This window comes from Oryza glaberrima, chromosome 7, assembly GCF_000147395.1.
Source record: "Oryza glaberrima chromosome 7, OglaRS2, whole genome shotgun sequence".
NCBI classification, from domain to species: domain Eukaryota; kingdom Viridiplantae; phylum Streptophyta; class Magnoliopsida; order Poales; family Poaceae; genus Oryza; species Oryza glaberrima.
This window is the reverse complement of record NC_068332.1, coordinates 21,813,409-21,828,656: the sequence shown is the minus strand read 5'-3', so window position 1 is coordinate 21,828,656 and position 15,248 is coordinate 21,813,409. Positions and strand designations below refer to the sequence as shown.

At 37.8% G+C, this 15,248-nt stretch overlaps 1 protein-coding gene across 3 annotated transcripts; it reads right to left on the bottom strand.

Annotated features, from left to right (window-relative positions):
* Window positions 1-280: 280 nt before the first annotated feature.
* On the bottom strand, window positions 281-13,993 carry LOC127779394 (uncharacterized). Of its 3 annotated transcripts, none has more exons than XM_052306138.1 (25): window positions 13,514-13,993; window positions 12,309-12,644; window positions 11,754-11,886; window positions 10,632-10,807; window positions 10,187-10,260; window positions 9,536-9,571; window positions 9,369-9,459; window positions 8,826-8,885; window positions 8,214-8,406; window positions 7,152-7,348; window positions 6,135-6,236; window positions 5,897-6,007; window positions 5,196-5,261; window positions 5,012-5,110; window positions 4,398-4,485; window positions 4,135-4,292; window positions 3,916-4,047; window positions 3,751-3,840; window positions 3,312-3,620; window positions 2,598-2,782; window positions 2,405-2,507; window positions 2,116-2,261; window positions 1,841-1,920; window positions 1,622-1,767; window positions 282-1,055 (listed from the first exon to the last, which is right to left on the bottom strand). In XM_052306138.1, exons 1-25 carry the CDS (start codon window positions 13,862-13,864, stop codon window positions 984-986), a joined length of 3,534 nt encoding a protein of 1,177 aa, XP_052162098.1. In that variant the 5' UTR covers window positions 13,865-13,993; the 3' UTR covers window positions 282-983. The 3 variants fall into 3 exon arrangements, with proteins under 3 accessions (XP_052162100.1, XP_052162098.1, XP_052162099.1); XM_052306139.1 differs by having other exon boundaries at window positions 285-1,055; window positions 4,165-4,292; XM_052306140.1 differs by lacking the exon at window positions 8,826-8,885 and having other exon boundaries at window positions 281-1,055.
* Between the last annotated feature and the right edge of the window lie 1,255 nt (window positions 13,994-15,248).

The window sequence follows — 15,248 nt, the reverse complement described above, 5'->3', positions numbered from 1 at the left end:
GAGGTAGTTGTGCCAGTTGATCAATAATTTTCAGTTACGATTGTAACCTGTGTTTTCATATTACTCCATTTGTCGCAAATTATAGGACATCCTTAAAAGGAAAATCAGACTCGATAACTTTAGACTTAACCAATATCACTAGATTTATATTTTAAAGTATTTTTATGTGATGCTAATTTCATATTTGTTGGAAAACATAATATGAGATAAATTAATGGTTAAAGTATGTCATTAAAAACCGTGTAAAAAAATATAGACTTTATAATTTGGGACAGCGAGAGTACATCACAGCCTATATATAGGGTGAGTTTGAGGAGAGGAGGATAGAGAAGATTGAGAAGATAACGAGGTGAGCCATTAGCGCATGATTAATTGATTATTAATTATTTTAAATTTCAAAAATGGATTAATATGATTTTTTAAAGCAAATTTCCTATAGAAAATTTTTGCAAAAAATGCACCGTTTAGTAGTTTAGAAAGCGTGCGCACGAAATACGATGTCCCTTTCTCACCCAATCCCCCAGAACGAACGCACCCATAATGTACAAACAAGTTTGACTCCAAACAAAGTTTTTTTTTATTTTTTAGACTTTTTTATTTTTTTTTATTTTATTAATAGATCATCCCAACAAGCATTTCCAAATCTGAACCTTGGAAATGTTTTTTTTGTAAAAGTCTATTAATAAAATTAAAAATAAAAAAGTTCCCAAACAAACATGTGGCAGTTCTCCAATGTTTCGTGTGGGTAAAAACTGAAAACAAAATTGACATTTCCTTTCTTCTTACACAACCATTCCTTACACAGCCCAAAATGCCGCCCCGACTAAACAGAAGACGGTTGCAGATCGCAATCATAATGCATGAGTGCAATTGCAATCTTGGCCACACGCAACAAATATATGCACAAAATATTGGTGCCCTTTGGAAGAATGTCCAACTGTAATCTACATACATATGCTCTAGCCAGAACCACGCTACCCAACTCAGGAGTAGGCACTACCAGGGACAACGACAAGCAACGACTTGTCATCATCTTCTTCTGCTGCTTCACTTGCCTACAATGGGAAAAAGAAAAAAAAAACAATTGGAACCATAGTCCAGGAAATAAGTCAGTGAGTGCAATCTTACATAGCATAAAGGGATAAACATTATCCAGATCAAGCTATTTACTACCCTTTTTTTTTCAAAAACAAAGGGTGTATTTTGACGATCCAAAAGACAAGCTTTGACTGTAAAGTTTCCTTACATTATTTCACTTACGGATACAAAAGCATACTCAAAATCCTATAATATCACTTTTCATGGCAAAATGTAAATATTATTAGATTAATAGTTGGTCAAAGCTCAAAATTGGACAGTCAAAATATGCCTTATATTTCTGAACGGAGACAGTAGATGATTTGCCTTGTAGAATGATCGCAAAATTATCATTCTTCACCATGCTTAAGAAATGGCATGACAGCCAACTGGCAATAGTAACAGAAGCTAATATATGAGAAAGTATCAACAGTAAGCACAGGAGAGTCACTGTGTTACTGTAATCTTAATAATTTCAGAGATGGCATCACTTCAGAGGAAAAATGTTTTCAAAAAAAGTTTGAAATAGGGCAGGACTACTAACTTCATCCTTCTGCTGATTATTGACGGTGTTTTTCAGAAGCTCTTTAGCTTTCTTTGTTAATTCTTTTCGCTCCTTTTGCTGTGAACAGGTGACCTCAGAATGACAAGCCACACAAAGAGTTCTCAAATTCTCAAGTGTGCATTCCCCTGCGTGAGATCAGATAAATTAGACCATAATGTTAAGAGCCAAAAGCACGCAAAAATTATGCACACACTTTACCTCCTCCTTTATATACAGGCACTATATGATCTGCGTGCCAAGCATTACCCTCATTTGGCTCATGTACAAGCTTATCTAGCCTGTGGTAAAATATAGTGAAAAAAACAGTGTCATCATCAATCTACAAATTAGGAGAACTACTCATATTCATTAATATTTTGTGAGTTCAGACCACAATAGTGTCCCCAATAGCCTGTAAGTTGCCTAAATAGGCAAAGAGAAGTTAACATAAGCACAAAACATTGAAAAGCATAATATCAAAGTATGGCACTTACAATTTCAATCTACTTGCAATATTTGGAGCAACATTCCTAATGTATTCTTCTCTCTTTTTCTTGCATAATGGTCTGATATTCTTGACAAGCTCGTGACAGTCAAGTTTACACTTGGAGCATATACCATGTTCAATTTCAAATAGTGCCTATTCATCAGGCAAGCATTGCTTTAGTATATATAATTTCCATATTTTCACATATAGCTGGCATACCAGCTTTATTCATAAATAATGCAGCTTAACACTTTGCTTATGAATGCTAATTGCAGAAGATTAAAGAAAAATCTCACCTGCCGTGCAAACCTGCCACTAGTTCTCGATCTGAACACCTCGAAGCAAGGCAGACCACAGAACAGGTCTTCAAAATATTCAGGTGACTTTGCAAGCCTTCCACTGATCACAAATAACAACATTGTTATTTTTTTTCAAAAAAAAAAACACAGATGGCTACTGGAAATAAAGTGCACAAATGAGACATATTACTTGCAAGGTCCTTGACATAATTTGCAGAGAGGTTCATCGTGAACAGTCCAGCCTTGAGTGTACTCTCTCTCTCTACTTGTACCATTATGCAAAACCACCTTTCTCCATTCAGCATTTTCTGGCAAAGGATTACTAATATCACACCATGGTGTTACACGCCTCTTACTTCCTCCTTTAAGCAACCCCTATGAAGTAGAGCACAATTGACAAAAAATAAACATGATTAAACCAAGGAATGCCAAGACATATTTTTTTTCATTTCATGTTCTTAGTTTGGTACAAAATCAGATCCTTGAAACTGTATTTCAAATGAAAAATTAATACATCGGGATGATATGATAGCAGCTCACAAGCAAACCCTTAGCTACAATGAGATGCCTAGGGTAGTGTGGCACTGTGGTGGGCCTAGCAGCTTAAAAGCTGCAGTTTTATTTTGCTTTTTTTTTTTGTATATGCCAAATCACCAATTGAATCCTCCATTAGAGTAATATCCTCCATTAGAGTAAAAGTCAAACATTGCAATATCCTCTATTAGAGTAAATCCTGATAGAACTTGAGCAATTTCTAGAACATAAGAAAAACTTGCATAAAGAATGATATAGATAGAACATAGATATGCTTAATATCATGGAAGCGTTGCTTTTGCATATTTTCTGCAATATTTGGAATTAAACCAATATTCAAATTGATCACTCAAAATCAAGAGGAACGTACTTTTGTGCTGTGGTTGTTGGTATCTTTCAGGTAGCACAACTCAAGGCTCAAGGGAAGCTGTAAGGGCTTTCCCAGTAGTCTCTTCTGCTTAATTGGTCTAAGCGCCAACCATTCCTTCACGAACGCTTTGAACGTATTGCAAAATGCAGGATCCCTCTTCAAGAGACGATTACTTGTTTTCATGGCATTATCAGAACATAAAGGTGACTCTACTTCTTCTGGCAGGAAGTTTTCAAAAAGTGGTCTGGGTCTTGAATCATGCCCTGGAACACATATGTACAAATGAATTCGGCCTGTGTGCTGGCTAACCTGTAAAATATGAAGATAAATCAAATGAATTCAAAGAATGAAGACCGGAAATGGAATGTAAAATGAAATTAACTTCACATTAATGAGACAAGTCATGAGAACAGAATATGAACAGAAAGGACAGTTAAACCTCAAATCGCAGAAACTTCTCTTCAATATTGCAGTCTGTAGTTGCTGGAAGGCCTAAAGTCTGAAAAATTTCAGAAAGCCTCCGACGAGCCTGCGATATTTGAGGTGATGTTGCATAGGATATAGTGCAAAACATTGTATAATACAAGCAAGAACTTTTTATTACCTTTACTGATTTAGCGCTTGACATTGAAGGGCAAATAACTGAAGCTTGAGAGATAGAAGAACTATCAAAAGCTATCTCTTCATGTGCTGTTGGAGATGGACAATTTTGCATTACCGTATGAAGGCTATCATCCTGAGGAGGCATAGAAAAAGAATCAGTTGAAGGATTTCATAGGACTACTGACTGATAAGTAGCAACTAGCAAGTAGTAAACATGTACCAAAATTTGCAAGGAACGCCTCTTTTCTACCTCAAAGTGAAGAGGAATTGTCCTAATACTGAAGAAATCTGACTCAAAATTCATATCGTTGAGGCCAGGAAAATTCTCAATGGACATATCATCACTTTCTACATTCTCTCCTGGTCCATGCCCACAATCTGCATGAGGTTCAAAAAATTCAGCCTTTCATTTCACTTACAAGCATGTAATAATGATTGGTACCAATGCATGAATTCTCTGTTAACGATGTTCAGATGTTTTACCAGCATTATGATTCTCCAAAGGAAGAAATCCAAGCTGTGATTTTCCCTCAGATTTACTGCTTTCCTCAAGGTGGTAAACTTGATCAACCTTAGAAAGAAGGAAACTATATTGAATGAATAAACACCAAATACTGTAGAACAATGCAGTCCCTTAATTGGTCTGTTAACCAACAAGATTCTACTAAGCCAATTGATTCCAGCAGTGATATAAGAAACTATGTCTCAGATGCAAAGGTATATTGAGTAGTATATCAATCCCTTCTGTTAAATGTTGAAGTTTAATGGCATCAGACTTTTATAGTACTGGTAAACTATTTTGGTTCATTTTGTAAATTATTTTCTACTTTTACAGCACCAAACATGAAATGGAAAAGATTGAATATGCAAACATTCAGTACAAATTCAGCATAAATTTCTAAAGTTATGTGGTGTGTCGCATTATAAACTATAGAAAAACCTAACTCCAAACAATGGGTGCATACTTACATTTTGTCAATTGTTACGGACCATGGAAGCACCTCAATCCAAACAATACTACACTTATATTGTAGTGCCCATCCTAACCTCCCTAAGGAACAGTATAAAATCAAAAATTACATGACCCTATGGCCTACCTCAATCTCTCTTATAGCATCTTTCTTTCCATTCATCAATGATGAGACACGGAACAGACTCTGGTTCAAATGAAGCCAATGTGACTCATCTAATGTGTTCTGTGACCAAGACAAAACAGAACAATTTATAGTTATAATTTGACAAAATTACAAAGTATGCTACAGGAAAAAAAAAGGAACTAACCCTTGCACAGAATATATATATGTTGACAGCATTTGTTTGACCTCGCCTATGAGCTCTATCCTCAGCCTATCATCAACAATCAAATGTACCAAACAGTTAGAAACACAATAAACAAACACTAACAGTAGGGTGCACCGTGCATGCGTCCAAGAGAGCACACACATTAAGTGTGCGAAAGCATGAAAACTCATGCGCATGAACCATGAAATGTAGCAATTTACTGTGCATTATTGATTTGTTTCATTTACCAGATAATCTTAGTCCACATCGGGATAAAGACCATGCAGAATTGCATTTGAAGCAGGCAATAGACAGATTGGGTAAGAGGCGTAAAGGGATCAAAAGAGAGCAAATAGGAATAAGTGTTTTTAAGCAAATAGAGGAGAAACATTTCTTCTTGCTCGACTGATAGGGGATGACTTGACCTGATCCCTATGGAAAACATATCTGTAAAGAAACTTACATATATATAAAGAAATAAACCCAACAATAAAACTAATTATTCTTATCTCTGAATTCCAATTAAAGCTACACCACCAGGCCCAGTGAACAATACTGCAGTTGCTACAGTACATATAAATAATATCATAGTGCGAATTGTGAATGGTGGGCTACACAACAGGATGGTGAAAAAAAACTCAAAAGTCTTCTTGTACCCTATGGATGAGGAAAATGTATGTGCAAGAGAGAAGGCTAAGGACCTGAAGCAACTCTGAAGCTGACTTTGGGAGCTCCACGAAAACAACATTCTGAGCAGATGAGAAATCTAAACCAACACCGCCAGCAGTAATTCCAATAATTGCAACCATTACCTATTTAGTAGAAAATAAAAGAACTAGTAAAATAGTAAATAATGGATAGGCAGTTTGAGAATAAAACTTGAGAGCTTAACATGGAATACCAAGTATGAATCGAACCGAATGGAAGGGAAGGGACAACCTCTGGATTTAAACGGAAAGAATCGACAGCATCTTTCCTTTCCCTAGGAGATGTGCTTCCGTCAATGCGGACATACTTGATCCTCTGCTCTGTGACAAACACCTACTTACGAAGAAAAACTTCAGTCAAAAGTATTGGCAAATGTTTTTCATAAAGTTAGATGGTATAGTTTAATATGATATAATGCTATCTAACTATTATAAAGTGAAAGTGTGCACCCGAATATCCGATTGATCATTAGTCTGATTTTTTCCATGTATTCAACTGATTAATGGACTATCTTGAACATGGTGGCAATGGGATGATTGTCTTCAATGGAGTATCTCCAAGTTTATCAACCGACTTGATGTTAGCAAGTGAGGAAGCTGGCCTATGTAGTTTGGCGGGGCTAAGGGGCTCTCCCTAATTATGGACCCCAGCTAGGGCATTTTATTTTAGTTTTAGTTCCTTTTGGTCATGTAACCGCCTTTGCAATGGGTTGTTTTGCGGTGGTGAGGTCTTGTACTTCTTGCTGTTCTTTGGCGTGTTTGGACTCCTTCTATTAATGCAATGATATGCATCTTGCGTATTCGACAAAAAAAACTTCCAAACCATTACGAGAACATCTACAGTCCCACAGAAAGAGTATTATATGCTAGAGAATGCCAGAATGCTGGACATGGTACTGGTGGCTTCTAAAAAACAGTGCCAATGACATGTACATGGCCAGACCAATTTTACACATACACCAGTGTTTCTATTCATATGAGATCCTATAGTCCAGCTTCTTGACACATCATTTATTTTGTTTCATTTACTCTAAAGATGAAACTTCTATTTCATTAGGAGGAAGTGAAGCTTACAAGATATATAGAACTACAAATAGTTGAAATGATACTTGCAAAATCAAAATTACATAAAGTAACATAGTTGTGATTATAAATCTTTTCTTACTGTTCAAGATTCTATTGTCAATCGTGAGAAACATAGCATGATAAACTCGCAAAAAAAATACAGAAAAGAAACCTCAGAATTTACCTGAACTCCATCTAGGACCTTTAAATGATGGGCGAAAATTATTGTTTTCTGGCAATTAGACTGAGAGTCCAGACTACCATTATCAGCTGGTTCTTTCATGATGAAATGATTTAAGAACCACTCGCTGAACCCAGGTATTTTCGCAATACCAATTTCTTGTGTAGTGAGATTCCTTGGAGATTTCTTGCAACCATCAGCTGTGGGCAAATGAAAAGGAAATACAAGGAAATGAGCACAATGTTTATAAGGAGCAGACAGACCAATCTTACTAATCTTGAACCCTGAAATAGTAGAAAACATGTGCTTTATCCCAAGTGTTAATACCAGTGTTACATTTAACACTGTTACATTAATAATTGTTTATGAGAAAGAAACATGTTACATAAGGATAAAAAGAGGAAGGCTGTCTCCTTTAAAGTGGCACGCTACTCTTAAAAAGAGGTGGTTGCCTGGTTGTTTGTCAAAAAGAAACATAATGTTTTGATCATGGTAGTTCATGTTTTAACATATCAGAATTTTTTTTTAAAAAAAATAAGTACAATGATTGGAAATGGCAAGTAATGTTCTTCACCTGTAAAGTACAACAGGATATTGCACAGTTGCACCAACATTTCTACTTGATATACATAGTGTTCTTCAGAACAGAAATCAACAAAAATGCTGGTTATCTTTTTCTTGACAAATGTTCTCTGTTACTATAGATAAGAAAATGGCTCTTTTTGAAAAGAAGTTGTAAATAAATTTCGATTCAGACAGTGTCAAGTACAATACCATACTGCGCCATATTGCATTGCTTATGCCATAACCAACTGCCAATATGCAAAGCTGTAAACCCATACATGTTTGGCATTGCATATGCCACAAATGCCAAGCAAGCTTCAACAAAATTACAGTTCCATATAAGTTGTTGCATTTTGTTATAGTTCTGAAATCTAACAATATCAAACATTCAAATGCAACAAGGTGTGTATTATATATTTCAGCATAACAAAGGCACATAAAATTATAACTGATACAAGGAGGTCTCATTATCATATCTGCTATTAGCTCAATGAGTGTTACCTTCTTCCATGTTCACCTCCTCAGAGTCATTGCTATTGTCTGGCGAGGCAATTGTAGGAATCTCATCACTAGTGTTCACCCCTTTGATACAAGATATAGCTGTCTTGATATCTGATGCATTCAGCTTCAACCTAATAATCTGTCGACGTTTGGGAGGTAGTTCATTCAACAAATGCTCCTTCAAGCGCCTAATCTACAGCACAGAAGTAAACATCATCTGTTATATTCGACATAGAATGGTCGATGAACAATCAATTACCAGACAAAAACATCATGTGGTTAGCATGGGTTGTGGCGACAAAACAACTACAATATTTGCAAGCATATTAATAATAAACAGAAATGGTATAAAAGGGAAATTTGAAAACTTGTGGCAGTATTATCGTGTACTTACAAATCTAAACTCGTGAACTTCCCGTGTCACAGTACTGATTTTTCCATTTACAAATTCAAGGAGAAATATCATCAACATAACACATTTGGAACACTTCATATTTCCCATAATAATACTTATGGATGGTCTGAATACCACATTCAGATAACATATCATGAATAAAATGAACGAAACAAGCTATGCATAGCAGGCATAAATAATAGAGAGAAAGAACAGACCATGAGAGTCTGACTGAGCAAAACATTTAACTCTGTCAACCGAGCACCCTTTGAAAAATCCTGCAGAGAGAAAAATGGTGACAGCCCTCAACAGAATCAAATGTTTATCTACATATGCTCCTACTACTGGAACAAAAATTATTTGGAAGCACTGGTTTTCTGAGTTTTTCATAAACTATTTCACAGTTCACTGATTGATTAGTGTATAAGCAGCATAGATGGTACACAAAAGCAAATACTCCTTGTTTCGCATTATATATCTGGTCCTCGGTCCAATAATCAAGAAAACATAAATCGTAATACAGTTGATAAAATCAGACCAAATTTGATGCCATTAGATAGAGTACTTGTACATCTATCTAATAAAGCAACAATTGTTCAATTCCACCAAAAACAATAGTTCAATTCCACATTTATCTAATATTGTGCCCCCTTAGTATGTACACCAGAACAATATTGTGAAATAGAGGGAGTAACAACCTAGTAGAGCTTAGCAATAGAAAAGCTGGAACTCTGCCTTGAGAAACCGGACACTCAAAATACCTGGTAAGTTCTCCCATTGCAGCCTTGAACAGTATGTAGCAAGCAATATTTGTTCGCAAAGTCAAATTTATTGCTGCCAAGCAAATGGGGCCTGAAAAGCCAGGGAAGTGTGATCAGAAAAGTTTGATAAGACTAACACAATACAATGGCATTCACCTTTTCCTTACCATAGCATATTTATCTGATGATAGATGTCAAAAGGTCTATTGTCTCCTAGGAGAAAACAAACTGTGAGATAGATCTGACAAGCAAAATAGAAGTCTCCAATCAAGGCTATCATAAGTAAACCATACATAAGTACCAAGAAATCAGATTAATCAAGTAAAGAAGGAAACATATAGGAATGACAAAAATGTACTTGAGTGCTCTAAATCTCTACAGTACAAACAGCCAGACTTCGAGCCAAATATGGAAAAAGGAAGATATTGCAAGTAACAAGTAATGACCAGTAACCAATGAACATAGTGCAGAGAATGCATTTGAAAATAATATGGGTAAGTACAAATACACTAGATGAACAAAAAATGGTTGAAAGAGTAATAGACAAAAAAAAAAAACTTTCTGTAAAATTTCAGAAAATTGGGCCATGATAAAGTTTTCATCATTCCCTTTTCTCAATTACAAGGCGCAGGTAGCTTGGATATTGCTATCCACACCCACCTCTGGAATTTTAAAACCGTTTAGATGATGTACACAAAACATGTCATATATCATAGCAGCTATCTGCATGATTGGAGATCCAGATATCAAGTAGTAAAATAGCACAATAGCATAAGGAGCTTTAAGAGAAATTCAACCAATATCTTTAAAGTTACAACCTTGACAAAGAGGGTGTCCCAGAGAGCAGCACAATGCGACTGACATTTGGCGCTAGTTCCAGTACAGCCTGTGTCTGTCATGAGGTCATAAAATAGTACCAACGGTCACTTACCATTAGTGAAATCAAATGCAATATTGATACACAAGGTGACTGAAGTAGTTGGAATAAATAGTTTGAGATAATTTCAACATTTGTGCATTGCAATATTTTAGAAAGCAGGGAGAAATGCTGAAAAATATAACCAGATCAATAAAATCAACTGGGAGAATTTTATTTTAAAAAAAGTGAGGCGTTTCTAGCACAATAAAATATGATCTACCAAATTTACAAAGCACCAAATCACCATCATGGTCTCATGGATTGGAGAATTCAAGAGCTGAATACTTTATGTTAATTGTATTGATACATAAGATTGTTGCATGACAAGCTAATAATTTAAACACCTCATTTTTTTCGTGTTTTTTCTTTGTGCAGCGTATGTTGTGTGATTCATCGATAATCATCAGTGCCCATCTCCTATTCATCATGCTTTTGCGAAGACGGCTTAGCATCTGATATGAAATGACCACTGCCTTTGGGCAAGCTCCTAAACGTTCAAGACTGTCTTGGTGACCAAACACTGAAAATTATACAGTGACAACCGAACTGTTAAAATTGTGCTCCTAATTAAAAAAATAAGTATATAACAAAACTGAAAGGCTAAATAAAGTAGTAATATACAATTGAAGGACAAGTGACAAGAAATATGATATTAGCCATACTTTTTTAAACAGTATCTTCAGTTCTTCACTAGTATAGAAGAATCAAATTATTATATTGCATATGTGACTCAGCCAAAAGTTAAAGGCACTATTTAAACCTCAAGTGCACTGGTAAACTTGAGTAAAATACTTATGTTACCTAAGTTTAGGGCTGAAGTTCACAATTTTCAACTCAGGTCAATACAATCAATCTTTGGTTACTGCATTATAATTCCTTTCATACTGTTCATGAAAGCATTTCATTTTTAGCTAGTGCAACTTTACTACAAGATTTACAAAACCTCTAGCTGATCCTAGGAAACAATGAGTTCAGTAAGATCTCAAGTTAATTCAACTAAACAAAAAAAAAGTAGAGTGAATCAATCAACAAATAGAAGCAGGTCATCTAATCTGTAATGTTACTCTATATTGAAGCATTTCAACTGGATTGACGCAATGAATGTAGCTTTCTCAATGTCCACCATTCAGAATTTTCAATACATCAAATATAAAATATGCAACATTTATTAAAAATAATACAATCTACAGTCTTTGGAGAAATAGAATATATATGCTTTTTAATTGAAAAGTGAAAAATACTATACTTTTCATTTAAAAACTATATTTACTGGAATCAAACTAGAGTAAAGAGAAAGCACTGAAGACCCTAAATGATTACAGTAATGAAAATGCAGGCAAAGATAAAATCAGCACTTCACAACTATCAAAGGCAAAATGAGTTTTATACACCAGAGCTTTACAATAATCATAATACCAGATTTCACATCAACAAACTGTAAAGACTATTAGAGGTTGAATGATTACCAAGATGAATATCTTTTGGCAGAAATGAAGGATCCCATCGTTCCAATTCCTCTGCCCATGTATAACGCAAAACAGCTGGACACACTATTAACACTGGGCCCTCATCCTTGTAGCAACAAGCTATTGCAATTGCCTGCAGTTAAATGAATGAGAATGTGCTGCTTTCACAGGGAAAAAAGGACGCTCAAAAGCCTATTCATTCAATTATTCATATGCTCTAAAAAACATTTTTTTATTAAGAATTGTTTGGAAATGAAACTAAAATGGAAGTTGCTATTTCATATAAGCTGTGTTTCTCAAAAACGCAAGAGAGCTGTGCTTCTTTGTATTATCGAAAGAAGAAGAAAAAAAGACCCCTTACAATGCCTCAGGCAGTTTAATATTCATATAAGTCTAATTTATTAGTGTTGTAAACAGTAACATGCTTTAACAGTGTGCCCAAACTTCAGCATTCTGTAGGCTCCAAAACCTTGTTTTCAACAATAATACTTTATTCATGTGCACAATAGTCATACAGAATAGCAATGGTTGCATGCTCTCATGTAAAATGCTCACCTGGAGAGTCTTACCAAGCCCCATCTCATCTGCAATAAGGCAGCGCCCATGCCTTCGAAGCCCGAACTTCACACCTTCAAGTTGAAAGGGTAGGAGTGCATCTCGTAAGTGTTGTGGCAACTTCATGAGAAGCCCATCAACTTCTTTATCAGAAGCGCAGCTTTCGGCAAAGAACTTAGGGAGATTCTTGATAACATTCCTTGTTTTGTAAGGTATATCTTTCACAGCAACTCCAGGCAACTTCTTCAGGCATTTTAACACGGGCTCATAGTCCATGAGCTTAAATACGGAGAAAATATGGCCACTTTGACTTTGTGTTGTAGAGAATGGTGCAGCCTTACCAACAATACAGGGGAAGGATCAGTTTTAATTCTAGATCAAGAACATAACATCCCAGAAAGCCAATCAAAATAGGTTAAATAGAACAGTAAATATTTGTTCTTTTATGCTTGAAATCTACTCATTACTTTACACCTAGAAAAAAATAGCTCTGAATTGTAATATCGCTCACATCATAATGCATCCCCATTTTGTGCTTATAACCATTGAGTTTGAAGGCTCTTCATCTTGCTCAGAAAAATTAGTGGCATGGTCATTATTATTGAAAAAAGATCGAATAGAAATAAAGAAGACGCATAAATTTCTGTTATTTATAATAAAGACTCAAATGGCACCAATAAGGCCTTAATTACCCATAAAACTTAGGTGTATATTTTAATGGCCTTGCTAGAAGCCAGTAAGTAACGCTTTCAGTGTTCGACTACATATGCTGCCTGTGAACATGTTTAAGTGCATAATGCATCTATATATCGAGATAATTGGTCAAGTATGTGAAAGGGGAAAGCTCGTTGATGGGTACAAGTAGACATGAGAACAAGTCGATTTGGATTTACCAGTTTTAGGGACTTTAAACATTTAGAACTAGGGTTCACCCAACAAACTCCCGACGAAAGTAATCCAAATGGGACTAGGGTTCATCGTTTGTGTGTGGAGAGACTATCTTTATCGAGTCACCGAGTTCTCGGAGTGATATTTCAAGAAATGCTTGCAAATATCCACGGACTTGCTAAGCTGTCGCCAAGAAACACGGGGAAAAATTAACGAAATCTTGAGAAAGAAACGCTCCGAGGTATCCAAGAAAGCACCGAGTTTGTCGAGCAGCATATATATTATCAAGAAAGGGATGAAGAACGGATGAACCGTACCGAAGAGATGCAATCTTGGACGGCGCGGAGGCACTCGGCCTCGCCGGGGTAGGCGAAGCCCTCGGCGGGCCCCACCGCCACCGAGAAATCCTCGGGGCCGCACACCTCCAGCACCACTTTGAACCCCACCGGCGGCTGCGGCGGCGGCGGAGGAGGAGGAGGAGGCAATGTCCGCGGAGGAGGAGGAGGCAGCGTCGGCTGAGGAGGAGGCGGAGCGAATCTTGGGCACTTGGCGAGCCTCCACCCCACCGAGGCATCGGCGGCGGCGGCCTCCGCAAAGCGCTTGCGCCTCTCGAGGGCGGCGAGGCGGTTGGCCTCGATGCGGCGGCGCTGCTCCTCCGTGATCCCCATGGGCTACAACTAGTACTCCACTACACCTCCTACACTACACTAGAGTGTGCGGATTCATGAGGATTCGGGAGGAGGGTTTGGCGTTCGGGAAATGGGCGGGCTTTTGGTTTGGTCGTCGGAGGGCAAGAAATTTGCACATGTAGCACGGTTAAAAACCGGCTACGTTACGATACCGTCACTTAAATGGAATTCGCTTCAACGTTATTCTCAAGATGTGAGCGTTCGCTACAATGTCATTTTCACCATTTGTTACAATTCCAAACCATTTTCCACCAAAATAATATTTTCGCGGACCGTTTTGCCCCCGGAACAACTCGCATCTCCACGCCGTGAGCACGGATCGATCTATCTGACCACACATTTTCTATCCACCGAGACCGCGAGAGGAGAGATGGCGACAACGCCGGCGCTGTCCATCGGAAAACCCACTGCCGCCTCCAAAAGCTAGGTCGCGGCGCCAGCTCCTCTCTCCCCAGCTGAGCTGCTTCTCCTCCTAGAGCCGATTCCCTGCGCGGCGGCGCAGCTACCCCAACCACGCCGTCTCCATCCTGCTAGCACGCCACCTCCCCCGATGCATTGCACAAAGTGCCTCAATGGACATACTCTGTTTGGGCGGCAGCGACTGCTACCACAGGGAAGAGGCGCCCGGTGCACCCTACGGTTTGGGCGGCGGCGAGGTGGGGAAGGCGTCGATGAGGTGAGGGAAGGCAGCGGCGAGCTGAGGGAAGACGGTGCGAGGTGGGGAAGGCTACGGCATGGATGGCGGGAGAGGAGGCCGCGTCGTCGCGCTGAGAGGAGAGCGGCGCGTCTGGGCAGCAGTGGTAGCGTCCCCTATGTGTGGTTCAGTTCAACCAGATCTAGGGGCAAAACGGTCTGCGAAAAAATTATTTTAGTGGAAAATGGTTTGGAATTGCAACAAATGGTGAAAATGGCATTGTAGCGAACACCCACATCTTGAGGATGGCGTTTGAGCGAATCCCATTTGAACGATGGCATTGTAGCGAAGCCGGTTTTTAACCGAGGTACATATGCAAATTTCTCTCGGAGGGCGTGGACGGGAGGGGAAGAGCTACAGAGTTCTTACACACAAAGGTCCTATTTGTATTGCTACCAAAAACATGCCCTACCAATATTTTGGTAATTTGAATAGTACATGTGTTTGATTTGAATTGAAACACATTCATTGGTAATACCTAATCTAGATTTGGCATCATCTATAACATTCTTCACTATAATTTTCACATTTTGGCTCTAGGTTGATAGCAAACCAAATATGATTAAAAACAATATTACCTTACCAAAAATTTGGTAGTGCCAAAACTTGCCTGCATTTTGGCACTAAAAAAAATTGGTAGGGTAACCGTCCAAATAGGCCCAAAATTTT

Excerpts from the sequence above, each read along its gene's own strand:
- LOC127779394 (XM_052306138.1), bottom strand. The coding sequence starts at position 13,864 with ATGGGGATCACGGAGGAGCAGCGCCGCCGCATCGAGGCCAACCGCCTC. Across the intron at positions 6,237-7,151 it reads AGGTCCTAGATGGAGTTCAG|GTGTTTGTCACAGAGCAGAG; the intron begins GTAAATTCTGAG and ends CTTCGTAAGTAG. Across the intron at positions 4,293-4,397 it reads TTTGGAGAATCATAATGCTG|ATTGTGGGCATGGACCAGGA; the intron begins GTAAAACATCTG and ends AACCTCATGCAG.